Here is a 26226-nt window from a genome sequence, read left to right as displayed (position 1 = left end):
TTGTCTGAAGCAAATGTTCCAGTCCCAGTATGTTTTTGTTCCATCTCTTTCTCTCTCATTAGCAGCATGGCAACAGTAACGGTTTGTAATTCTCCCAGGGGAGGGGACATGGGCAACCCTGCACCCTTCTGCCCATCAGAGTTGTTCATCCCTCATAACACATCTATCAGTCAAAGTACAAAATAAATTTATCATTTAAGTACATACTGTATGTGTCACAATATACAACCCTGTGATTCATTTTCTTATGGGCATACCCAATACATCCATGGAATTATAACCGTAACAGAATAAAGGGTCTCGACTGGAAATGTTGACTGTCCATTTCCTTCCATAGATGCCACTTTACCCATTAAATTCACTCAGCAATTTGTTTTAGTGCTTGAGTTACAGCAATTCTCGTGCGAAGAAGCAGATATCATCCACAAAAAGTATAATAGAAATGCTGAAACCACTCAATGGATCAGACAGCATCTCAGAAAAGAGAATAAAGGGTTCCTCTGACCCTAATAGTGTCAAGAAAACACCCTCTCCCTCAATGTCGCAAAAACAAAGGAGCTGGTTGTGGATTACAGGAGGAATGGAGATGGGCTAACCCTTATTGACATCAATGGATCTGGGGTTGAGAGGGTAAACAGCTGTAAGTTCCTGGGCACGCACATCATTGAGGACCTCACATGGTCTGTACACACCAGCGCCGCTTTCACTCCAGACGGCTGAGGAATTTTGGTATTGGCCCCCAAATCCTAAGAAGTTTCTACAGGGGCACAATTGAGAGCATCCTGACTGGCTGCATCACTGCCTGGTATGGGAACTGTACTTCCCTTAATCGCAGGACTCTGCAGAGAGTGGTGCGGACAGCCCAGCGCATCTGTAGTTGTGAACTTCCCATGATTCAGGACATTTACAAAGACAGGTGTGAGAAAAGGGTCTGAAGGATCACTGGGGACCTGAGTCACACCAACCACAATCTATTCCAGCTGCTACTATCTGAGAAACAGTATCACAGCATAAAAGCCAGAACCAAACGGTTCCGGGACAGCTTCTTCCACCAGGCCATCAGACTGATGAACTCATGCTGATTTGAGTGTACTCTATATTCCATTGACTGTTCTATTTATTGTAAATTACTAAGATTGCACATTTAGACAGAGATGTAACGGAAAGATTTTTACTCCTCAGGTATGTGCAGGATGTAAGAAAGTCAATTCAATTCAATAAAGTATACTCTGTCTTGCTGCCTGACCTACAGAGCGTTTCCTCCTTTTCCTTCTTCCAGCTTTGTAAAATTTGCTGTGAGATTTAATAGAGGTGTACAGAATTATGAAGGGTATAGACAGAGTAAATGCAATAGACAATAGGTGCAGGAGTAGGCCATTTGGCCCTTCGAGCCTGTACCGCCATTCAATCTGATCATGGCTGATCATCCACAGTCAGTACCCTGTTCCTATCTAACTCTTTCTTGAAAGCATCCAAAGAATTGGCCTCCACTGCCTTCTGAGGCAGAACGTTTCATAGATCCACAACTCTCTGGGTGAAAAAGTTTTTCCTCAACTCCGTTCTAAATGGCCTACCCCTTATTCTTAAACTGTGGCCTCTGTTTCTGGACTCCCCCAACATCGGGAACATGTTTCCTGCCTCTGGCATATCCAATCCCTTAATAATTTTATATGTTTCAATCAGATCCCCTCTCATCCTTCTAAATTCCAGTGTATACAAGCCCAGTCGCTCCAAACTTTCAACATATGACAGTCCCGCCATCCTGGCTTCTGAATGCAAGCAGGCTTCTTCCACTGTGGTTATGCTAGACTGGAACTGGAGGTCATGGGTTAAGGGTGAAAGGTGAAAAGTTTGAGGGGAGGGGGACTTTTTCCAGACAGAGGGTGGTGAAGGTGTGGAATGAGCTGCCAGCAGAAGTGGTAGATGTGGGTTTGATTTCCACATTTAAGAGAAAATTGGATAAGTAAATTTGAATGGGAGTTTATGAGTACCATGGAGCTCTATGGTCTGGTTGAAGGTCTATGGGACTTGGTAGATTAATGCCATGGACTAGATGGGCTGTTCCTGTGCTGTAGTGTTCTGTGACACTCTGTAACTAATCTGTTTGCTTAAGATTTCAGCATCTTCAGTCCCTTGTGCCTGCTAACTTCAACTTTCAAGATTGTTTAATATCATTTCCAGTACACAAGTGTAAAGGGGAAAAAAAAATTACTCCAGATTCATTGCAGTACCATAAGAACACAATAAGATAAAGAACACAATAACAAAGAAAACACAATATATATAAATATATAAGCTATCTTATATACTTTGATATACATTATATACAATAGGCATAGGAGTATGTAAGGTGACTGACAAAAACTGTTAAAGTAGTGCAGTGGGTTGAGGAGGAATGGGTTTGTAGAGGAGGTGTTGATCAGCCTAAAAAGTAACTATTTTTGATAAACTGTTTGTTTGTTCCAACATCCCCAGCCTCGTGTGTTTCCTAACTTGATAACTAGTTTGTTTCCTCCAAGATTCCAGCATCTGATCTGCAGTACAGTATATTATCCCTGCTAACGGGATAACCAATTGGTAGCGTGCACAGTGCAGCCTGGGAGTTGTAGTGCGCCGGAGAGGGACTACATTTCCCAGAGTGGGGAAGGCGTTGGAACGGAGCGTGGGGGAAGGTGAGCTCGGCCCGCAAGGAGTGGGGGGGGGGGTGGTGTGGCAATGTTGCCAGGGCTGTTCGGACTAGTAACTTTAAGGCAGAGGATCGGGGGAGGTGCACAGCTGCACTGCCGGCTGTGCACGTTGTTCGGCAGCAGGAAGTTCAGCGCAGGCATGGAGGCAGCAGCGAAGCAGAAGGCTGGCTACATGGCCGTGGACAACCATGTGCAGGTGAGCCAGCCGCCTCTGGCTTTACCTACCTCCGGGGAGCGTGGGGAGACAGAGGCTGCCCGGAATGGGGAAGGAGGGGAGGAGCTGAGTTTGGAGTGGAGTTATTGGGACGAAGAGAGAGTTTATGGTGGGTGGGTGAGGGGATTGGAGGGTTTGGAATGGAGTGAGGCGAGTTAAATAGGGAATGGAGTAGAGGGTTATTTTTGGGATACTCTGGAAGGTGAGTGAAAATATGGAATGGGGTTTTGGAGAGTGACTATTACAAAAGGGTCTCTAGCGGCCAGAGGGTATGATTGGCCTTAGAAGTGGATAGTTGAAGTTGGTGGGATGTATGCTGTGCGTGTTGTGACGCTCTGTATTGGTGTCCTGTGTGTATGTTCTTCAGTGGCGTGCTGTATATGGGTGGGTGAGTTGCTCGGATGGATACTTCTAAAGCTTCAAGAATACCACACACACACACACACACACACACACACACACACACACACACACACACACACACACACACACACACACACACACACACACACACACACACACACACACACACACACACACACACACACACACACACACACACACACACACACACACACACACACACACACACACACACACACACACACACACACACAACAGGAATGTGAAAAGTTTGTTAACATTTGAAAACGACTGTTACTTAGTCCTATAACTGATAGTCACCCAGGCTAACTACTTCACTCCCAGGTGAAAACCACAACATCCAAACCCTGTACCGCACTTGCTCACACTATCACCTCTCTGCTTCCGTGCTGTGTACGCTTATCCCAGTTGCACTAACTAGAGTATCTGAACATTGGTTTTACTGGTAGGGGAAATGTGGCTGAATCCGATTCTAAAAACAGACAAGAGAAAATTTGCAGATGCTGGAAATCCGAACAACATTCACACATAATGCTGGAGGAACTCAGCAGGCCAGGCAGCATCCATGGAAAAGAGTACGTCGACGTTTCAGGCTGAAACCCTTCAGCAAGACGGAAAAAGATGAGTAGAGTTAGAAAGAGGGGGGGAGGGGAATGAGAAACAGAAGGTGATGGGCGGGGGAAGGCTGAAGTAAAGAGCTGGAAAGTTGGTGAAAGAGATACAGGGTTGTAGAAGGGGGAATCTAATAGGAGAGGACAGAAGGCCGTGGAAGAAAGAAAAGGGGAGAAGCACTGGAGGAAGACGATAGACAGGCAAGGAAATAAAGTGAGTGAGGGAAAAGGGGATGGGAAATGGTGAAGGGAGGGGAGAAGTTTGAGAAATTGATGCTCATCCCATCAGGTTGGAGTCTACCCAGATGGAATATAAACTGTTGTTCCTCCAACCTGGGTGTGGCCTCATCATGACAGTGGAGGAGGCCATGGATAGATGTATCGGAATCTGCTTTTCACAGGAATTGCTCCCTACGCAACTCCCTTGCCCATTCATCCTTCCGCACTGTTCTCCCTCCTGGCAAGGAAAACAATTGTTACACGCCCCTACACCACCTCTCTCATTACAATTCTGGGCCCTAAATAGTCCTTCCAGGTGAGGTGATACTTCACCTGTGAGTCTGTTGGGGTCATACTGTTACCGGTACTCCTGTTGTGGCCTCCTGTGTATTAGTGAGATCTCACGTAGATTGGGAGATCGTGTCGCCAAACACCTATGTTCTGCCCGCCAGAAAAAGCGGGATCTCAGTGGCCACCATTTTAATTCCACTTCCCATCCCCATTCCAATATGTCCATCCATGGCCTCCTCCACTGTCGTAATGAGGCCACGTTCTGGTTGGAGGAACAACACCTGTTTGGGTAGCGTCGATTTCTCGAACTTCCAGTAATGGCCCCACCCCTCCCCTTTCACCATTTTCTCTTTCACCAATCAACTTCCCAGCTCTTTACTTCACCCCTCCCCCTCCTGGTTTCACCTCAAGTTTCTCCCTCCACCCCCACCCCAACTTTTAACTCTACTCTGCATCTGTTTTTCTCCAGTCCTGCTGAAGGGTCTGAGCCCAAAACCTCGACTGTACTCTTTTCTGTAGATGCCTGGCCTGGTGAGTTCCTCCAGTACGTAGAACTGTGTGTGTTGCTTAAATTGTATTCCAATTTCCTTCAAAGATGATGGATAAACAGATTTTTGATATTGTTTTATCTGGTCCCTTCCACTTTCTTGGTGCGTTCCAAGTGACTACCACACCCTAAGAAATGAAAGGCGTAAGAAATATAAAGCTATTCGACCACTCAACCCTTCTTCAGCAGGCAACACAGACGTGGCTGATACCTCAAACACCGGGTTCCAGCTCCATACCTCTTTTTTTTAATACAGGGATCTGAACTCTGGATTCAATGTTTGTGTTTGAATTTTTGAACATCCAACCCTCTGGAAAAGAGAATTGAAAAGCTCTACCACCATTTGTACCACCTGATTGTACATAGAATCAGTCTATGTATGTTAGCTAATTTATTGGGTGATGGGGTGGAGATGCATCTCTACCGAAGGCCACCTGCATAGCCCCTCCCATCAGGGTCACATGATCATATGAGCAATGGGTGCATATCACAAGTCCTGGTTATGTGATCCCTGACACCAGGCATCATTCTCTGAAGAGAATTGATAATGCCTGGGGTCAATCGTTGTGTAATGACGCTACCCAGGAGGAGGCAATGGCAAACCACTTCTGCTGAAAAATTTTGCCAATAACAATCATGGTCACGGAAGTACCATGATCATCTACATCTTACGACATGGCGCGTAACAAATGAATGATGCATTTATATTTATTGTTTTTATTGCCTTTTTTTAAAAGCTGCATTGAATCTGGAATAGCAGTTATTTCCTTCTTTATATCTGAGTACTAAATAATGACATAAAACAATCTTGAATCATTCGCCTTTGTAAGTCTCTTTTTTACAAGACCCGAAATAAAAGTGGAAGGTGGTGGAAACTCAACAGGTCAAGCAGCATCTGTGGAAAAAAGCAATGGAGTTGGTGTTTTGTTGTAATTGGTGTTTCTGTTTGCACACATTGCCTGGCCTGCAGAATGCTCCAGCATTTCCTGGTTATCACAGTGACTGATTGCTGTTGAATGGGGGCTGTTCCACAGACTTGCTGAGATTCCACTGTGGCTGTGTGTAATTAAATTCCTGTGGGCAATTGTCCACTAAAGCCAACAGGAATCTCATATTTTATTCATTATTTAAGTGAAGGATTTCACCACAATATCCAGCCACTTTGATATGTTAATTGTCCACTTTTAGTGCGAGATCTCACCATTTCATTAATGCTTGGTCAAGTTGACTCCTCTGTCAAGCACTGGCAGAGGTGGACAAGACTGATGCAGGCAGGAGTATATTCACTGGCAGCTCCATACTCTCTATTGCTAAGAGATTCACGGGCAAAGCCACAGATCAGGGATTGGTATGGGTGATGGTGGCTGAAGAGGCTGATTCAATGCTGCGTGGCTCCAGAGCACAGAGACTCTCAATCTTTGTGAAACTGTTCAGCCTGTGCCTCAGCACCATCGAATTATTTATACTGCATGGAAACAGGACCTCCAGCCCACTGAGTCCACGTGGACCATCAAGCAACCATTTATGCTAATCCCATTTTATTCTCCCCAAATTCCCATCGACTCCCACCCAGATTCCACCTCTCACTTACTAGGGACCATTTGCAGTGGCCAGTTAGCCATCTCTTCAGGCTAGCGGAGGAAGCCTTCCCCACCATTGAGTACATCCATATGAAACACTCTTGTAGGAGAGCAGCAACCATCATCAGGGACTCCCAACACCCAGGGCATGCTCTCTTCTTGCTGCTGCCATCAGGAAGAAGGTACAGGAGCCTCATGACTCACAGCACCAGGTTCAGGAACAGTTAACTCTTCAACCATCAGACTCTTGAACCAAAGGGGATAACTTCACTATTAATGAAACGTTTCCACAACCAATAGACTCACTTTTGAGGGCACTTCCCTCATGTTCTTGATATTTATTACTGATTATTATTATTTCTTTTTGTATTTGCACAGTTCGTTGTCTTCTGAACTCTGGTTGAACATCCAAGTTGGGCAGTATTTCATTGATTCTGTTATGGTTTTTATTCTATAGATTTATTGAGTATGCCTGCAAGAAAATGGATATCGGGATTGTATACAGTGACATATATGTACTTTGATAATAAACTTACTTTGAAGAAACCAGTGTCACAAGAAACTGATAGTAAATGCTTAGAATGCACTCACTGCTAGAGACTGATCCAGTGCTAACGTTTAGGACACCCTTAGGCACATAGATGTAAGAAAAATGGTGAGTTATGGGCTCTGTAGGAGGGAAGGATAGATTGACCGTGGAGGCAGTTCAAAGGTCAGCACAACATCGTACACTAAAAGGCCTGTAATATGCTGTGCTTTACTATGTTGTATGGATGATTTGCAAACTCCACATAGTCTGCACCCAGTGTCAAGATTACAACAAAGTTACTGGTGCCGTGAGGCACTGTGCCTCCCTTGCACTCCATAACCTCGGCTTACATTGGCGTGTGGGCTGAAGAAAGTTGGTAGTCTCCTTGGCCTTTCATGGTGTGGTCATACAGAACTGAGGTTGTTATTCTGCCCTGGAATTGCATCACTTCCAGCCCACAATCAACGTCTTTTGAGATCTTTTCCTGGAATCGCGTCAAGTCATCAGAACTCACTGCTTGCACCCTTTGTTTGTGTTGGTGTCGAGACAGAAAGTTGGAAATAGCTATTGCCTTTCATGATCTAGTCTTTAAAAACCTTGATAAGAAGTGGCTCATCAGGAGCATAAGCTGGCTGCTGAGACCATAGGCCAGTGGCCAACAAGCGTAATCAACATCTTCATCATGGGCACTTGCCTGCCCATCATCGAGGAAATCTCTAAAAGATGCCTCAGGAAGGTGGCATCCGTCATAAAAGACCCTCTCCATGCAGGACACCCTCTCTTCTCATTGCTATAATCAGGAAGGAAATAGAGGAGCCCGAGGATGCACACTCAATGTTTTAAGAACAGCTGCTTCCCTCTCCGCCATCAGATTTCGAAATGGTCCTTTAATACCACCTCACGATTTTGCACTGTTTGTTTATTACGGTATATTCTTACTGTAATATTTATGTATGGCACTTTACTGTTAACGCGAGACAATAAATTTCATGACATGTCAGTGACAATAAACCTGATTCTGAACAAATGGTGTGCAACAGCATCTGTACAAATGCTTTGCATTGGCAATTTTTACAATGCTGTCTAATGTTGTTTTGGGGAAATTAAGCTTCTGGTTTAGTCCATCACAGCTAGAAATGCAGCATCATGTTAGCAAGAAAACACTGACCTAGCTTATTGTGTTTATCCCCTAGAATAACCAAGCTTTGGGTATCGGGAGTGGATCCACAATAGTCTTTGCTGTGGAGAGATTAGGTGGGTGCCTCATGTTTTTTTTTGTTAAGATGTACAGGTAATAATGATCAGTCGGAAATTGGTTTTGCTCCATTTTTGTGCCATGGTGCTTGGTGAATTTGTCTGGTAAGTAGCTGAGCTTTGTTATGGGTATTTCACAATCCAGCATGCTCTAGAGATGGGCTCAAGGAGGGAGTGGCTGCATCATCTCAATATGATGAGTCACAATGAGCTCGGCGTACAGTGGCATCTGGGCTAAAGAAAGTTAAAATTAGTCTTTATCTTTCATGGTGAGGACCCTGTCAAGTCTTAAGGTTGTAAAACCTTGCAAGAGACTTCAGTCATTTCCTTTAGGGAGCTTGCAGTTTCCTAATGTGGATTAGTGAATTTGTTGATTTTTAACTTTTAAAATATTTTACTGAGATACAGTGTGGAATAGACCCTTCTGGCCCTTTGAGCCACACAGTCCAGCAATCTCCTAGTTTAACTCTAGCCCAATCATGGGACAATTTACAATGGCCAATTAACCTACCAACTGGTATTGTCTTTAAACTGTGGGAGGAAACTGGAGCACCCAGAGGTAACCCAAGTTGTCACGGGGAGAATGTATGTGCTTGTTACAGGTAGTGATGGGAGTTGAACCTGGGTCACCTGAACTAAAGTGTTATGCTAACCACTACGCTACCGTGCCTTACTTCTTTGCATAACTTGTTCCCAAAACCTTTCTGAAATCTGCTTCAGCTGCACTGTGAAACGTGTTCCAGACCACAGTATTCTGCTCTTTTCCCTTTCATGTTCATGCACTCTGGAGGCGTAGGTGAGGAAGAGGGATGGTCGGCAATTTTGTGTTGAGACTGTTGTGACAATGGTTAATTGTCTGAAGAGCAACTCAAACCCAAAACCTCCTGACTGGCTGTAAATGGGGTAATTTTTCCGATCTGCCCTTGTGCAACTGTGCACCGAAGTTACAGATGTACTTTCAGCAGCATGTGCAAAATGCTGGAGAAACTCAGATCAGGCAGGATCTGTGAAGGGGAATAAACAGTCAAAGTTTTTGGCTGGGACTGTTTTATCAGGATGGGAAAGAAAGGGGCAGAAGCCAGACTGAGAAGGTGGAGGGAGGGAGATGGGGAGGAGGTAGTACAAGCTGATCGGTAAAACCACTTGAACGGGAAGGTGGGTAGAGGAGGGGGATGAAGTAAGAAGCTGGGAAGTGATAAGTGGAAAAGTTGAGCTGAAGAAAGGGGAATCCAAGGAGAGTAGAACACAGAAGAAAAGAATGAGGAGAAATGTGATGGATCCCCAGATGATGCATTGGGGAGATTGTCAGATCAACCACACCCTGGACTGACTGAACCACCCGCCTCTCCACAAATCAAAAGAACATTTACAACAGGGCATTTGATTCATCTTAGAAATAGGATGGTGGAAGGCTTTTGATCTCCTGCACTGGTCAGAAATGAGACAACCACATGCTAACATGCGATAACATTAACTGCTTTCACATTTGATTACTGTTCCTTACTCTGCCGCCCCTTCAGGCAGTGAGTTCAAGACCCCCCCCACCACCCTCAGGAAAAATAAATCGCTCATCTCTGCACTAATTCTAACGATTACATTTAATTTTCCTGACTTTTGCTTTAATTATATATCTTAATTAACTCTCCCTTTATTCTCATAGCAAAATTTTCCAATTTTCTTTGGGTTATACACCTCTGTGCATTCTCCTGTGTAATCCCATTAATCCAACAATTTGGTGAACAGTGCTCTCAAGCTGTGGTTTAACTGATGTTATATACAATGGTAACACAATCTCCCTGCCCTTATATCCTGCACCATAGCTAATGAAGTCAGATATCTTGTTTGTCTTTTTAAACAACCTTCATCAATCTTTCCTACCATCTTTATCCTGAGAACCTAAACATCAAGATACTCCTGTTTTTCTGTATTTCTCTATAAACTGTGTATAATTTTCTTAGCATATTAGTTTAGCAGTTAGCGCCATGCTTAATGGCGCCAGTGATCAGAGTTCAGTTCCCGCTGCTGTTTAAAGGGTGTGTATGTTCACTCTATGACCACGTGGGTTTCCTCCGGATGCTCCAGTTTCCTCCTACATTCCAAAGGTTAGGTTTAGTAAGATACAAGCACACTTCCCTTGTATTATTGCTATGTGCTATGTTGGTGCTAAAAACACAGCAATACTTGTTGGCTGCCCCTAGCACATTCTCGGACTGTGTTGGTCATTGACGCAAACAACACATTTCACTGTGTTTTGATGTACATGGTGTACAAATAAAGCTAATTTGTATTATATCTCTCCAAATACATTACCTCAGATTTTGCTGGATTGTATTTCATTTGTTACCTTTTTACCCACCTAACGATTCTACTGACGCCTTCCTGTAGTGAATTACATGTCTAGTTTTTTTAAATGCAAACTTCGTCATGTACCTTACATTAGGTCCTTTGCCCAAAGTCCAGATCACTGCTCTCTAAGGACCTTAACTGCGCAGTATTCCTGATTCTGCCCACATTCCATGCAGGGAGTGCTAGACCTCTGCTGCACTTTAGAAGATCTTAGTTAATGATTAATCAGTAATCATCAGCAAGGGATTGAGTGCTCAGGCTTGTGGAACTCCATGAACAACTGGCTGCCAGTTCACCAAAATGCCTGCCATTTATTTCCCTTTGCTTCTAAGTCTGGATTTGATTTGCCACCTTCTCCCTTGCATCCCAGTTTTGATTTGACCCCTTTGCCGCAGAGTGCTTTATAAACATCTATATGGATTGTATCAAGCGTGCGACTCTCATTAACTTGCTACTATTTTTTAAAAAAACAACCCTTCCCTCACAAATCCACACTGAGTATCCTGAATTAATTTTGACCATAAGTCGTAGGAACAGAATTAGATCGTTCAGCCCATTGACTGCTCTGCCATTCAATCATATAAATATTGAATACAACCATTTCAGGTACCTGCACCTTCTGTATCTGTTCCTTTCTCTTTCTGATCCACCTCCCTTTCTTTCCAAACCTTACCCCTAGGCCCCTTGTTACCCAGTTTCTTTCCCCATCGCCACTTGATTACCACTGCCCATCACCCTAACCCTCAAATCATTAGCTCTCCTATTCCTATTCATGGGTTCTATCTGCCAATCATCCCTCAATTATCTGGCTCCACTTTATCTTCCAATTTATGACTCCACCTCTACCCTTCCTTTCCCCTACCTAACTCCATCTGCTGGTCATCATCTGGTTTCATGTCTATAGGGCACAGGTGCAGAATTAGGCAATTTGGTCTGTCAGATCTGCTCCACCATTCAATGATGGCTGATCCTTTTTTTTTCTGTCCTTAGCCCCACTCCCAGGCCTCTCCCCGTAACCTTTGGTGCTGTGGCCAATCAAGAACCTGTCAATCTCCATCTTAAATACACCAACGACCCGGCCTCCACAGATGCCTGTGGTAACAAATTCCATAAATTCACCACCCTCTGGGTAAAGAACTTTCTCTGCATTTCTGTTTTAAATGGATGCTCCTCTATCCTGAGGCTGTGTCCTCTTGTTCTAGACACCACCTCCATGGGAAACATCTTTTCTCACATCTACTCTGTCTAGGCCTTTCAGAATTTGAAAGGTTTCAATGAGATCCCCCCCCTCGTCCTGCTAAATTCCAGTGAGTACAGGCCCAGAACCATCAAATATTCCTCATATGATAACCCTTTTATTCATGGGACCATCCTTGTAAACCACCTCTGAACCCTCTCCAATGCCAGCAGATCTTTCCTTAGATAAGGAGCCCAAAGCTGTTCATAGTACTCAAGGTGGGGCCTCACCAGTGTCTTATAAAGCTTCAGCATCACGTTGTTGGTCTTAAATTCTAGACCTCTTGAAATGAATGTTGACATTGCATTTGCTTTCCTCACCACCTATAAATTAACCTTTAGGTGTGTTCTGCACAAGGACTCCCAGGTCCCTCTGCATCTCAGATTTTTGTATTTTCTCCCTGTAATACCATGGGCTCTTGTGTGGCACCTCATCAAAGGCCTTCTGAAAATCCAAATATACAACATCCACTGCATCCCCTTTATCCATCTACTTTTCATCTCCTCAAAGAATTCCGACAGATTCATTAGGTAAGATTTTCCCTTAAGGAAACAGTGCTGACTTCGTCCCTCCTTGTCCTGTGTCACCAAGTACTCCAGAACCTCATCCTTAACAAATGTTCAACATTTTCCCAACCATTGAATTCAGGCTAACCGGTCTGTAAACACATAAAATGCTGGAGGAACTCAGCAGCCCAGGCAGCATCTATGGAAAAAAGTACGGTCAATGTTTCAGGCCAAGATCCTCCAGCATTTTGAGTGTGTTGCTTGGATTTCCAGCATCTGCAGATTTTCTCCTGTTTGTAACCAGTCTATAATTTCCTTTCTGCTGCCTTCCTCCTGTCCTAAAGAGTGGAGTGACATTTGCCATTTTCCAGTCCTCTAGAACTATGCCAGAATCCAATTTTCTAGAAAGATGATTTCCAATGCCTTCACAATCTCTACTGCTACCTCTTTCAAACCCTCAGGTGCGGTTTATCTGGTCCAGGTGACTTGTGTACCCTGAGGTCTTTCAGCTTTTTGAGCACATTTTCCCTTCTTATAGTAACTGCACTCACTCCTCTTCCCTCACACCCTTCAACACCTGGCACACTGCTAGTGTCTTCCACAGTGAAGACAGTTGCAAAATATGCATCTAGTTCATTTGCCATCTTGTCCCCTGTTACTATTTCTCTGGCCTCATTTTCTAGTGGTCCTATATTAACTTCCATCTTCTTTATTTTTATATACTTGAGAAAGCTTTTTCTATCCACCTTGATATTGTTTGCTAGCTTGCTTTCATATTTCATCTTTTTCCTCCAAATGATTCTTTTAGTTGCTTTATGTAGATTTTTAAAAGTATCCCAATCGTCTATCTTCCTGCTAATTTTTGCTTTGTTGTATGCCCTCTCTTTTGCTTTTACATTAGCTTTGACTTCACTTGTCTGCCACAGTTGTACTATTTTGCCATTTGAGTATTTCTTTGTTTTTGGAATACACCTATCTTGCACTTTTCCTCATTTTCCCCAGGAACTCAAGCCATTGCTGCTCTGCTGTTATCCCTGCCAGCATCTCCTTCCAATTTACTTTGGTGAACTGTCTCATACCACAGTAATTTCCTTTACTCCAATGAAATACTGCTACGTCAGACTTTACTTTCTCCCTATCAAATTTCAAGTTGAACTCAATCATATTGTGATCACTGTTTCCTAAGGGTTGGTTTACCTTAAGCTCCCTAATTGCCTCCGGTTCATTACATAATACCAAATCCAGTATAGCTGATCCCTTGGTAGGCTCAATGACAAACTGTTCTAAAAAAAAACATCTTGTAGGCATTCAACAAATTCACTCTGAGGTCCTTTACCAACCTGATTTTCCCAAACAACCTCCATGTTAAAACCTTGAACGATTATCATAACATTGCTGTTTTGACATGCCTTTTCTTTTACCCCTTGTATTCTGTAGTTCACATCCCAGCTATTGTTTGGGGGCCTGTATATAACTGTCATCAGGATCCTTTTACCTTTGCAATTTCTCAACTCAACCCTCAAGGATTCAACATCTTCGGATCCTATGACACATTTTTCTACTAATTTGATCCCATTCTTTACCAGCAGAGCCACACCACCCCCTCTGTCAACCTTCCTATCCCTCAGATACAATGTGTAACCTTGGACATTCAGCTCCCAACTACAATCATCCTTCAGCCACATCATACCCAACAATCTGAAAAAGTGCAACAAGATCATCTGTCTTACTTCTTGTACTCTATGCATTGAGATATAACATTTTGAATGCTGCATTTGTTACCTGTTTTGATTCTGCATCCTTAATGCACTGATACTTATCCTGCAGGCTGCTATTATATGCCTGCCCTTCCTAGCAGTCTGACTGTATGCTATCTTTGTCTTTTGACCATCCGTCCTATCCTGAGTCCCTTCACTCTGGTTTCCATCTCCCTGCCAAATTAGTTTAAACCCTCCCTGCAGCTCTAACAAATCTGCCCGTGATAATATTGGTCTCCCTCGTGTTCGGGTGCAACCCGTCCCTTTTGTACAGTTATACCTCCCCTAGAAGAGATCCCAATAATCCAGGAACCTGAGGCCCTGTCCGCTGCACCAGCTTCTCAGCCACACATTTATCTGTCAGATCATCCTGGTTCAACCATCACTGGCGCGTAACACAGGCAGCAATTTCTCAGCTTTCTGCCTAGTTCTCTAAATTCTCTCTTCAGGACCTCTTTGCTTTTCCTTCCTATGTCATTGTTGCCAATACTCTCCCGCCCCCTCCAGAATGCTGTGGACACGATCCGAGCCGTCCCTGACCCTGGCTCCTGGGAGGCAACATACCATCCAGGAGTCCCATTTATTCACGCATAATCTCCCATCTTCTGCCAGCTTGTGCCATTACCTCTCCCCCTCATCTCTTTACATTGGCTCTCATTGACCTATAAGACATAGGAGCAGATTAAGGCCATTCGGCCCATTGAGTTTGCTTGTCTTTCTACCATGACTGATTTATCACCCTTCTCAACTCCATTCACCTGCTTTCTCCCCATAACCTTTGATTCCCTGACTAATGAGAACCTATCAACCTCCACTTTAAATATGCCCAATGACTTGGCCTCCACAGCTGTCTATGACAGTGAATTCCACAGATTCACCACTCCCTGTCCGTGGAAATTCCTCCTCATCTCTAATCAATGTTGTACCTGATAATTGATGAGAAATTTCTCCTCATCAACTCTGAGCCACAGTATATAACTTCATTTGGAAACGTACATCAACTTGTTTATATGTTCCTCAGAGTGGAATCCAATAACTTATCACTGAAGTACAACTGGCTAGTAGTTACTTGGTTTAACCCTTCTCTGTCTTTTAAAGAATGGTAGAACTTTAGCTTTTGTCCAATCCTCTGGCAGCACTCTACAATTTCCTCCCTCATTCTATCAGGTATGTTTAGAGGGTAATTTTAAAGCAGATGTGAGAGGCAAGTTTTTACACAGAAAGTGATGGGTGCCAGGAATGCGCTGTCTGGGGGCTGTTAGAGACAGCCACATTAGGGAATTTTAAGAGGCGTTCGGATTGGCACATGAATGTGAGGTAAAGGGAGGGATATGACCACTGTGTAGGCATAAAGGATTAGTTTAATTGGCTGTTTGATTACCTTATCGAGTTTGGCACAGCATTGTGGGCAGAAGGGCCTGTTCCACTTCATCCAATGGGGCCATTAAAGATGTCGAGATGTGGAACAAGATCAAACGACTGAAGAATATGGATCAGTTGACATCCTGGAGGCTAAATGCTGCTTGATCTACTGAGTTATTTTAAGTGGTTTGTTTTTGCACTATATTTTGCTCATAGATGGTGATTTTAACGGGGTTGAGAGGGCTAATAAATCAGCCATAATGGAATGGCGGAGCTGAGTGGCCTAATAATGCTCCTGTGTCTTAGGGTCTTAATTTGCATAATTTTAATATCAGAATCTAATTCCAGTCATATTGGCTGCAAAAGAACAATCCCATTAATTTACACTGCCTGGTTCTTGTATGTTATTGGTAATTAAATACTGATTATGGTAATAGTTTTCCCTAATCAGGCAGTGAGCTGCATACCACCAGCATTTTTTGGGTGAAACACAGCTTCCTTCAGTTTTACCAATTTTCTGAAGCCCGTTTGTGTAATTATGTAGACCATAGAACAGCATGTGGACTTGGTACCCTGCACTCTATCTGTTGATGGTCTCTGACCTGCCCTGAAGTGGGCCCCACGCTGAAATGCTCATCAGGAGCAAATTGAGCTAGAGTTTGTTAATCGGGCAAAGAGTGGTGACCCGCTGTTTGGTTTGTGTTTTGCTGCAGTGTAAATCAAATCAGTTGTTCCATAGCTTAATTTTCTTAAAAGTTGTTACCGCATAATAGTTGCAACTTAATCTCAGCCCCATTTCCATTGTTGGCTTTCCTTGCGAGTCAGCCTTAATGATGGTCGTTGTCCAAAGCGTGGCGATGGGGCATCCTGGACTGAAGTTAGAACCTAGAACAGTACAGCACAGGAATAGATGCTTTGGCTCAAGATGTTGTGCTGAACCAATTAATAATCAAATGGCTAAAAAAAACTAATCCCTTCTGCCTACATGATGTTCATATCCTTCCATTTCCGTCTATCTAAATATCTCTCTAAAAATCCTCTAATGTAGCTGCCTCTGCCAAGTTCAAGTTTATTGTTGCCTGGCTGTACATGTATGACTGTATGTATCGGTGTTCCACAGGGGTCTGTTTTGGGACCACTTCTTTTTACTTTATATGTCAATGATTGGTTGACAGAATTGATGACTTTATTGCAAAGTTTGCAGATTATATGAAGCTAGGTGAAGGGACAGATAGTTTTGAGGAAGTAGAGAGGCTAAAGGAGGACTTAGACAAATTAGGAGAATGGACAAAGAAGTGGCAGATGGAATATAGTGGCAGGAAGTGTATGGTCATGCTCTTTGGTAGAAGAAATGAAAGGGTATAATTTTTTTCTAAATGGAGAGAAAATACAAAAGATGGAGGCACAAAGGGATTTGGGAGTCCTTGTGAAGGATCCCCTAAAGGTTAACTTGCAAGTTGAATCGGTGGTGAGGAAGGCAAATGTGATGATGGCATTCATTTCAAGAGGACTAGAATATAAAAGCAAGGATATAATGGTGAGACTTTACAAAGCACTGGTGAGGCCTCACTTTGAGTATTGTGAGCAGTTTTGGGCCCATTGTCTTAGAAAGGACATGCTGAAACTGGAGAGGGCTCAAAGGAGGTTCGAAGAAATAATTCCAGGATTATTCAGAAGAGAGATTTCAGTCAGAGAAAGCAAAAAAAAGTAAAGTTCTATTTAAAGTTTTGTTTTCTTTTCCTTCGTTATATCTGTAGAGATATCGTAGAGATGCCAGGCAGGAGAGTTGAACGGTCCTCTTGTGGGCTGTGAGAAGGCAGGGAGACCTCCAGTGTCCCTGACAACTCTTAACTGCGAGAAGTGCAACCAACTACAGCTTCTAACATCTGTGTTAAGGAGTTGGAGCTGGAACTAGATGAACTCCTGATTATTCAGGAGGCTGAATACATAGAACAAAGAGAGGGGTAGTTACACTCAAGATGCAGGACACAGGAAAATGGATGACAGTCAGGAGGGGAAGGGGGTTAAGAATCCAGTGCAGAGTACCCCCTTTATGGCCATCACCCTCAGCAATAGGTATACCGCTTTAAACACTGTTGGTGGGGTGGGGGCTTGAAATGGGGAATGACCTCACAGAGGGAAGTCTCAGCGATCAGGCCAAAGAGTTGGTATAGGACGGAGGGCATAAGATTTTTGGATCATTGTGCTCTCTTCCAGGGAAGGTGGGACCTGTACAGTTTGTATCTGAACTGGAGATGGACTAATATCCTAGCAGAAAGGTTTGTTAATGCTGCACGGTGGGATTTAAACTAGAGTTGCTGGGAGATGGGAACCGGATGCCAGAACACTTGGTCGAGAGGTTGTGGAGACAGATGTTGGTAAGACCTCAGACAAAGTCAGGAATCAAAAGGTTGAGCGTGGTGCGACTGGTACTCCGAGCAATGTCCCCTCTAAGGATGTGCGTGCACACATCTTTTGCTACTAGCACATGAAAGTTTGTCACCCTCTACCTCATTGGCATGTTAAGTGTATTTCAAAGTTGTACAATTGCATTTCCTTTTCCGGTTTCTGTGGAGTGATAATTTGTCTGCAGATTTTAGAATTGGCTTATTTATATTATTTTTTAATTGGAGAAGTTACTGATTCACTATCAGTGCATACATGCTGTTGTCACTGTGCAAATAATTGTATAGCACAAGATTTTTGCACACACTGGTCATTACAAATTAGAGGGTTATTGGAAGGTATTCTAAGGGACCGGATATGTGAGTATTTGTATAGACATGGACTGCTGAGGGATACTCAGCATGACTTCACGCATGGTAGGTCATATGTAACCAATCTTAGAGTTTTTTGAAGAGTTGCTAGGAAAGTGGATGAAGTCAAAGCAGTTGATGTTGTCTGTGTGTATTTTAGCAAGGCAATGACAAGGTCCCACGGGGGAGGCTGGTCAAGAAGGTTCGGTTGCTCAGCATTCAGGATGAAGTGATAAATTGGATGAGATACTGGCTTTGTGGGAGAAGCCAGAGAGCAGTAGTAAATGGGGATCGGTGAAGTAGTAAATGGGGATCCGCAAGGATCGGAGCTGGGTCCTTTGTTGTTTGTCATCTATATCAATGATTTGGATGATAATGCGGTTAACTGGATCAGCAAATTTGCGGATGACATCAAGTTTGAAGGTGTAGTGGACAGTGAGAAATGCTATAATGCCTTGCAAAGGGATCTGCATCAGCTGGAAAAATGGGCTGAAAAATGGCAGATGGAATCTAATGCAGACAAGTGTGAAGTTTTGTACTTTGGTACGACCAACCAGGGTAGGTCATACACAGCGAACAGTAGGGCACTGAGGAGTGTGGTAGAACAAAGGGATCTGGGAGTGCATGCTCCAAATTCATTGAAAATCATGTCACAAGTAGATAGGGTCATAAAGCTTTTGGCACATTGGCCTTCATAAATCAATGTATTGAGTACAGGAGATGGGATGTTATGTTGAAGTTGTATAAAACAGGGTGAGGCCTAATTTGGAGTGCTGTGTGCAGTTTTGGTCACCTACCTACAGGAAAGAGGTAAATTTTCTCTGTACTCTTTCAATCCTATTTACAAGGATGGTGCTGGGTCTGGAGGACCTGAGTTAGAATGAAAGATTGACTAGGTTAGGACTGTATTCTTTATAACATAGAAGATTGAGAGGAGATTTGCTAGAAGTATACAAAATTACGAAGCGTATAGATAAGGTAAATGCAAGCTGGCTTTTTCCACTGATGTTGGGTGGGACTACAACCAGAGGTCATGGGTTAAGGGTGTAAGGTGAGAAGATTAAGGGTAACATGAGGGGAAACTTCTTCACTCAGAGGGTCATGAGAGTGGAATGAGCTGCCAGCACGTAAGTTGGATTTGAACATTTAAGAAAAGTTTAGATAGGTATATGGATAGTAGGGTAATGGTAGGCTATGGCCCCGGTTTAGATCGATAGAGTAGGCAGTTTAAATGATTTTGGCATGGGCTAGATGGGCTGAATGGCTTGCTTCTGAGGTGTACTTCTCCATGACTCTATGGCTCTAATGAGGAGTGACCTAATTGAAACTTATTGAATGGTGAAAGGCCTTGAGAGAGTGGATGTGGAGAGGATGTTTCCTATGGTGGGAGAGGCTAAGTCCAGAGGACACAGCCTCAGGATAGAGGGTGTCTGTTTAGAATGGAGATGAAGAGGAATTTCTTTAGCCAGTGAGTGGTGAATCTGTGGAATTTGTTGCCACGGGCAGCTGTGGAGGTGAAGTCCTTGTGTATATTTAAGGCAGAGATTGATAGATTATTGATCAGTCAAGGCATGAAGGGATACGGGGGAAAGCAGGAAATTGGGGCTGAGTGGAAACATGGATCAGCCATAATGAAATGGCTGAGCAGACTTAATGGGCCACATGGCCTAATTCTGCTCCTATGTCTTGTGGTCTTGTATGGACAGCATCCTTAACGACCACAGTATACCCAGAAAACATACATCACACACAGCACATAAAACAAGGTAGTACCAGAAGTACATTACATTTATTTTGAATTATATTTATTAATGAGCAGCACAGGTAAACTTTGAACAGCTTGTCCAAGTGACGAGACCTCAGTAATGGCAGGGTGTTCATTAGTCTCAGAGCCTGAGGGAAGAAGTTGTTACCCAGTCTGGCGTTCCTAGTCCTGATTTTCCTGCATCTCCTGATGGGAGTGGGTCAAAGAATTGAATTGACTTTATTACTTGCAACCTTCATTCACATGAGGAGTAAAAATCTCTATGATATGTCTCTGTCTAAATGTGTAATGTGCAATTTATAGTGATTTATAATAGTACAGCAGGACAGTCAATATAACATAGAAATACAGTTGTGTCAGCATGAGTTAAGCAGTCTGATGGCCTGGTGGCAGAAGCTGTCCCAGACCCTGTAGGTCCTGGCTTTTATGCTGCGGTACCATTTCCCGGATGGTAGCAGCTGGAAGAGATTGTGGTTGGGGTAACTCGGGTCCCCAATGATCCTTCGGGCCCTTTTTACACACCTGTCTTTGTAAATGTTCTGAATAGTGGGAAGTTCACATCTACAATGCACTGGGCTGTCTGCACCACTCTCTGCAGAGTCCTGCGATTGGGGGAAATAGTTCCCTTACCAGGCACCGATTCAGCCAGTCTGGATGCTCTCAATTGTGCCCCTGTAGAAAGTTCTTATGATTTGGGGGTCCACACCAAACTTCTTTAACCCTCTGAGGGGAAAGAGGCGCTGTTGTGCCTTTTCACCACACAGCTGGTATGTACAAACCACGTGAGATACTCGGTGATGCTTATGCCAAGGAACTTAAAGCTCATCACCCTCTCAACCCCAGATCCATTGATGTCAATGGGGACTAGCCTGTCTCCATTCCTCCTGTAGTCCACAACCAGCTCCTTTGTTTTTGCAACATTGAGGGAGAGGTTGTTTTCTTAACATCACTGTCAGGGTGATGACTTCTTCTTTGTAGGCTGCCTCATTATTATGAGATTAGGCCAATCAATGTAGTGTCACCAGCAAATTTAATTAGCAGATTGGAACTGTGGGTGGTGACACAGTCACGGGTATACAGAGAGTAAAGGAGGAGGCTTAATACACAGCCCTGAGGGGCAGAGTTGAGGAAGTCTACTCTTATCACCTGCCAGTGATCTGACAGGAAGTCCAGGATCCAGCTACACAAGGCAGGGTGAAGGGTGAGGTCTCTGAGCTTCTTGTCGAGCCTGGAGAGAATTGCGGTGTTGAATGTTGAACTGTAGTCCATGTATAGTATTCTCACATAAGCATCCCTCTTCGTCTTTATACATCTGGAGGTGTTCAGAGCTGTGGCTATTGCGTCGTCTGTTGATCGGTTGTGTCAGTAGGCGAACTGTAGAGGGTCCAGTGTAGGTGGCAGCGTTCTGCAGTTGTAGTCTTTGACTAGCCTCTCAAAGCATTTGCTTATTGAGGTGAGTGCGACAAGACGCCAGTCGTTCAGACATTTTACCTCGGTCTTTTCAGGTACTGGAACAATGGTGGGTGTTTTGAAGCTGGGGGGGGGGGGACTCTACACTGGGGGAGGGAAAGATTAAAATGTCTGTAAACACACCTGCCAGTTGTGCTATGCACATCCTGAGTACCCGCCCTGGGATGCCATCCGGTCCCACAGCCTTGTGACTGTCCGCTCGTTGGAAACACCTGCGTACTTCGGCCTCAGAGATGACCAAGCTGCAAGTCACATCAGCTAAAGGTCGCATCGGGGCTCATCAGTATTGGCAACATCAAATCGAGCATCAAAAGGTTTTAGCTCATCGTGGAGAGAGGCAGAATTTGGTTTCTGGTTTGGATAGACCCTGACCAATTTCTGGTGGACAATATCCTCGATGCACTTCCGGATGAAACTCGTGACCCCATCTGTGAACTCGGAGATATCCTCATCATGGAAGACGTTCCAGTCGATGTCATCAAAGCAGTCCTGTAGCATGGAGGCCGATTGGTCAGACCAGCCGTGAAGGTTTTAACTATGGATACCTTTTGTTTCAGCTTCTGCCTGTACTTTGGCAGCAACAAGATGGAAGAGAGATCTGATTTTCCAAATTGGCGGCGGGGGGGGGGGGGGTGCGGGGGTGTAGCGAAGGAGCACTTTGTAAGCGTTGTGGAAGGGAAAGTACCATGGTCAAGTATGCTATCTCCCCGTGTGGGACCGGTGATAGGGATCCTCAACAATGCTTTGGGCTCTTTGTATATAACACACCTGGTAAATACCACAGATGGGTGGGTCAGGGAGGGTAGAGCCCGGTGATCCTCATGGTGGTTTTTACATACCCTCTGCAGTACCTTGCAGCTTCTGTACCCCACAATGATGAAACCAGAAAGGGCACTCTTGTTGGTGCTCCTTTGCAAAGTTGTTAGAATGGGGTCTGGAAGCCTTGCATGCCTCAATTTCCTCAATGTGCAGATGGGGCTGCACCTTCTTGAGTGATGTGAGGGTGCTGTGAGTCCAGGTTAGATTGTTCATTATGTGTACACCAAAGAACTTTGGTGCTCTTCACTCTCCATGGCAGAGACATTGATATGCTTCCCTTTCCTGAAGTCCACAATCGCCTCGTTTGCCTTGTCCACATTGGGTTGTTGTTCTCGCACCATCTGACAAATTTCTCTACCTCACATCTGTATGTCGACTCATCCTTGTTCCTGGTGAGGCCAACCAGTAGTATTGGCAGCAAACTTGATGTAATTTGACCTGAATTTGGCAGTGCTGTTGTGAGTCCGCAGCATTAACAGCAGCGGACTGAGCATAGAGCTCTAATAGACAGCAGTACTCAATGTGATGGAGCTTGAGATGTTGCCATGGTAACTCGGACTTCCTGGGGTCTTTCTGTCATGACGTCCAAGATTCAGGGACAGAGAGGGGTGTTGAGCCCCAATACAGACTATTTGCCCACTAGCCTCTGAGCTGAAGTTGGTGAACATTCTGGCATATGAGGTATTGTTTTCTAGCTGGAGCAGGATAGAGTGGATGGCCATAGCTATGGCATCATCAGTAGATCAGTTTGATCGGTAGGCGAACTGGAAGGGATCCAATGTTGCTGTAAGGTAGAATTTTATATAGTCTTTTACCAGCCACTCAAAGCACTTTATGTCGTTGAAGTCAGTACCGCTGGGTACTCATTTAGGCCAATTACCATTGCTCTCTTTGGCACGGGAATGATGGTGGCTGCCTTGAAGCCTGCAGGGACAGAGAACTGTTGCAATGAGATATTAAAGACACATGTTAAGACCTCTGTTGGGTGGGCCGCACAGTCCCTCAGCACCTGACCAGGTATGTGTCCAGCCCCACAGCTTTGCGAGGGTTTACCCTGACTTAGGATCCTCCTCATTTTGGCTGTAGCCAGATAGGATGCCTATCCCTCGGGGGGGGGGGGGGCTTTCCTTGATGTCCACCTCCCCATACAGTGCATGCCAGGGACCCACCACTGTCTCTGTGTAAAAACAGAAAAAAACTTCCCCCTCACATCTCCTTTGAACTCCCCCCCCCCCCCCCCTAAAATTCATGCCCTCTGGTATTCTACATTTCAATCCTGGGAAGAGGATACTCTTAACTATGCCTCACATAATGTTATAAGCCTCCACCAGATCTCCCCTCAGCTTCTGCTGCTTCAGAGAAAACAACCCAAGTTTTGTCCAAGCTCTCATGACAGCACATGCCCTCTAATCAAGGCAGCATCCTGGTAACCTGCTTCTGCACCCTCTCTAAAGCCTCAAAATCTTTCCTATAATGGGGCGACCAGATCTGTACGCAATATTTCAGATGGCGTGCAATGGAGTCCTTTAAGAGACTCTTAGGTGGGTACATGGAGCTTAGGAAAATAGAGGGCTATGCTGTAGGGAAATTCTAGGCAGTTTCTAGAGTAGGTTACATGCTCGGCACAACATTGTGGGCTGAAGGGCCTGTAATGTGCTGTAGGTTTCTATGGTGACCTAACTAGAGTTTTATAAAGCTAGAACACAGCTTCCTGACTTTTGAACTCAGTGCCTTGATTATTAGTCATACCATATGCCTTTTTCACCCCCTTATCAACCTGTGTAGCCATTTCGGGGAGCTATGAACTTGGACACCGAGATCCTTGTGCTCATCAACACTGTTGGATCTTCCAAAGTTAAGAAACTTCCACAGGCCAAGGGGAGTAGAAATCTGGAAGGGTTTTCTGTAAATAGCACTTCTTTCTGGGGTAGATTGATGTTTGTTAATCAAACACATTCAGAAATATCAGGGAAATGCAAGATATGTGGAATTGTCTTGAATTGCAAAACAGGTTTGGTGAGTGGGGTTCGGAATGGTGCAAGGCCTGCTGGGCTCGCATGGTAGAAGACATTCTTTTTCGGATCGACCTGAATCCTTTTCCCTTTTGTTCTTGCTGTTAGGGAATATTCTGGAGTTATGCGAATAAAGCAGATATTAATTCAAGCAAGAACCAGCTACAGCTCTTAAAGTATAAGACTTTTGCACAGTATTGTAAGTCCCTCAGCCAACATAAAGGAAGATTACTTTGGTATTTCACTTTCAAGGGATGATAAAGAAATAATGATTATCCTTATTTGTAACATATACATTGAAACAATATGAAGGGTCTCGGCCCGAAACGTCGACAGCGCTTCTCCCTATAGATGCTGCCTGGCCTGCTGTGTTCCACCAGCATTTTGTGTGTGTTGTTTGAATTTCCAGCATCTGCAGATTTCCTCGTGTTTGCTCTTAGAATGAAATGCGTCAGTTTGCATCGATGTCCAACACAGTTTGATGAAAGCTGGGAGGGGACGCAGCCAGTAAGTGTCATCATACTTCTGGGGCTGATGTAGCACGCCTGCAACTCACTAATCCTGATCTATGTGTGTGTTTGGATTGTGGGAGGAAATCAGAACACCCATTGGAAACCTATCTGGCAATGGGGTTGAACCTACAAGTTCTTTACAGACAGTGCAGGGAACTAAACTCAGGCTGCTGGCACGGTAAAAGGTTATGCTAACTGCTCCGTCACGGTACCGCCAATACCAGAAGGTAGTACCTCTTGAGGTCTTGTGTCTCACTCTGTTGTGTTGGCAGTGAAGCCTGATGAAAAATATCTACCTGATTATTGGGCAAGCAGGAACAGACAAAAACACTACTGAAGTTCCTGGATTTGTGACATTTCTCAACAGTTAGGGAGAAGAGGCTGTGTTTCACTTCTGGAAAACATACGGTCTATTTTTTCTGAGGTATCTCATATCGGAAGAGATGCAGACCTGAATTGGCAGAGTACCTTTCACAGAGCCGTCAAAACATCCCAAAGTGGTTGTAACCATTGTCACAGTGAAGAAGAGCAGCAGTGAACCACACATAGTAAGATCCCACAGCACAGTCAAAAATGTTTCATCACGTCTGATTGATCAGGGATCTGGAGGTTATCCCTCTGCACATTGTTAAAATAATACCTTGGTATCTTTTATGTAAACCAGAGAGGTTGAGCCTGTTCTTGGGTTAAGATTTAAAGTGAATGACAGTGACTCAACAATATGTCAGTTCAGCAGTAGAACATCAGAGCTAGATTCTTGTGCTCACAGCTCTGGAGGGGTTTTCAGCAGTCGGTGTTAAATTTGACTAACATCAGATTGTATTTGTTTTGGAGAAAGAGGCCACTGAAGACTAGCATCAAACAACTCTTGAGACCGAGAGATCAATCGTAAGGCTCTTAATCAGATTCAGGTTTATTATCACTGACGTACACTCAGTGGCCACTTTATTCGGTACACCTTTCTACCTGCTCGTTAACGCACATATCTAGTTAACCAATCATTTGGCAGCAACTCAATGCATAAAAGTATGTAGACATGGTTGAGAGGATCAGTTGTTCAGACCAAACATTAGAATGGGGAAGAAATGGGATTTAAGTGACTTTGACCATGGAATGTTTGTTGATGCCAGACAGGGTGGTTTGAGTATTTCAAAATCTGCTGATCTTCTGGGATTTTCAGGCACAACAGTCTGCAGAGTTTACAGAAAAAGGTGTGGAAAGCAAAAATAAAAGGCAGTGTGTGTCAGTTCTGTGGGCGAAAGTGCCTCGTTACTGAGAGGTCAGAGAAGAATGGCCAGACTGGTTCAAGCTGACAAGAATGTGAAACTAACCTTGCATTACAATAGTGGTGTGTAGAAGAGTATATCT

The 26226-nt window shown here is 44.1% G+C and overlaps 1 protein-coding gene across 1 annotated transcript in view; it reads left to right on the top strand.

The window, feature by feature from the left end:
- The first annotated feature begins 2749 nt into the window (after window positions 1–2749).
- Window positions 2750–26226, top strand: part of rpia (ribose 5-phosphate isomerase A (ribose 5-phosphate epimerase)) — a 50246-nt gene continuing 26769 nt past the window's right edge. Inside the window, exons 1-2 of the mRNA XM_073042145.1 lie at window positions 2750–2883; window positions 8256–8316. Of these exons, the coding sequence (XP_072898246.1) occupies window positions 2827–2883; window positions 8256–8316 (118 nt within the window). The 5' untranslated portion in view covers window positions 2750–2826. The remainder of the gene's footprint in view (window positions 2884–8255; window positions 8317–26226) is intronic.

The sequence above is a fragment of the Hemitrygon akajei genome, chromosome 4, assembly GCF_048418815.1.
Source record: "Hemitrygon akajei chromosome 4, sHemAka1.3, whole genome shotgun sequence".
In the NCBI taxonomy this organism is placed as follows: domain Eukaryota; kingdom Metazoa; phylum Chordata; class Chondrichthyes; order Myliobatiformes; family Dasyatidae; genus Hemitrygon; species Hemitrygon akajei.
Note: the sequence above shows the minus strand (reverse complement) of the source record. Positions and strands in the feature narration are given on the sequence as shown.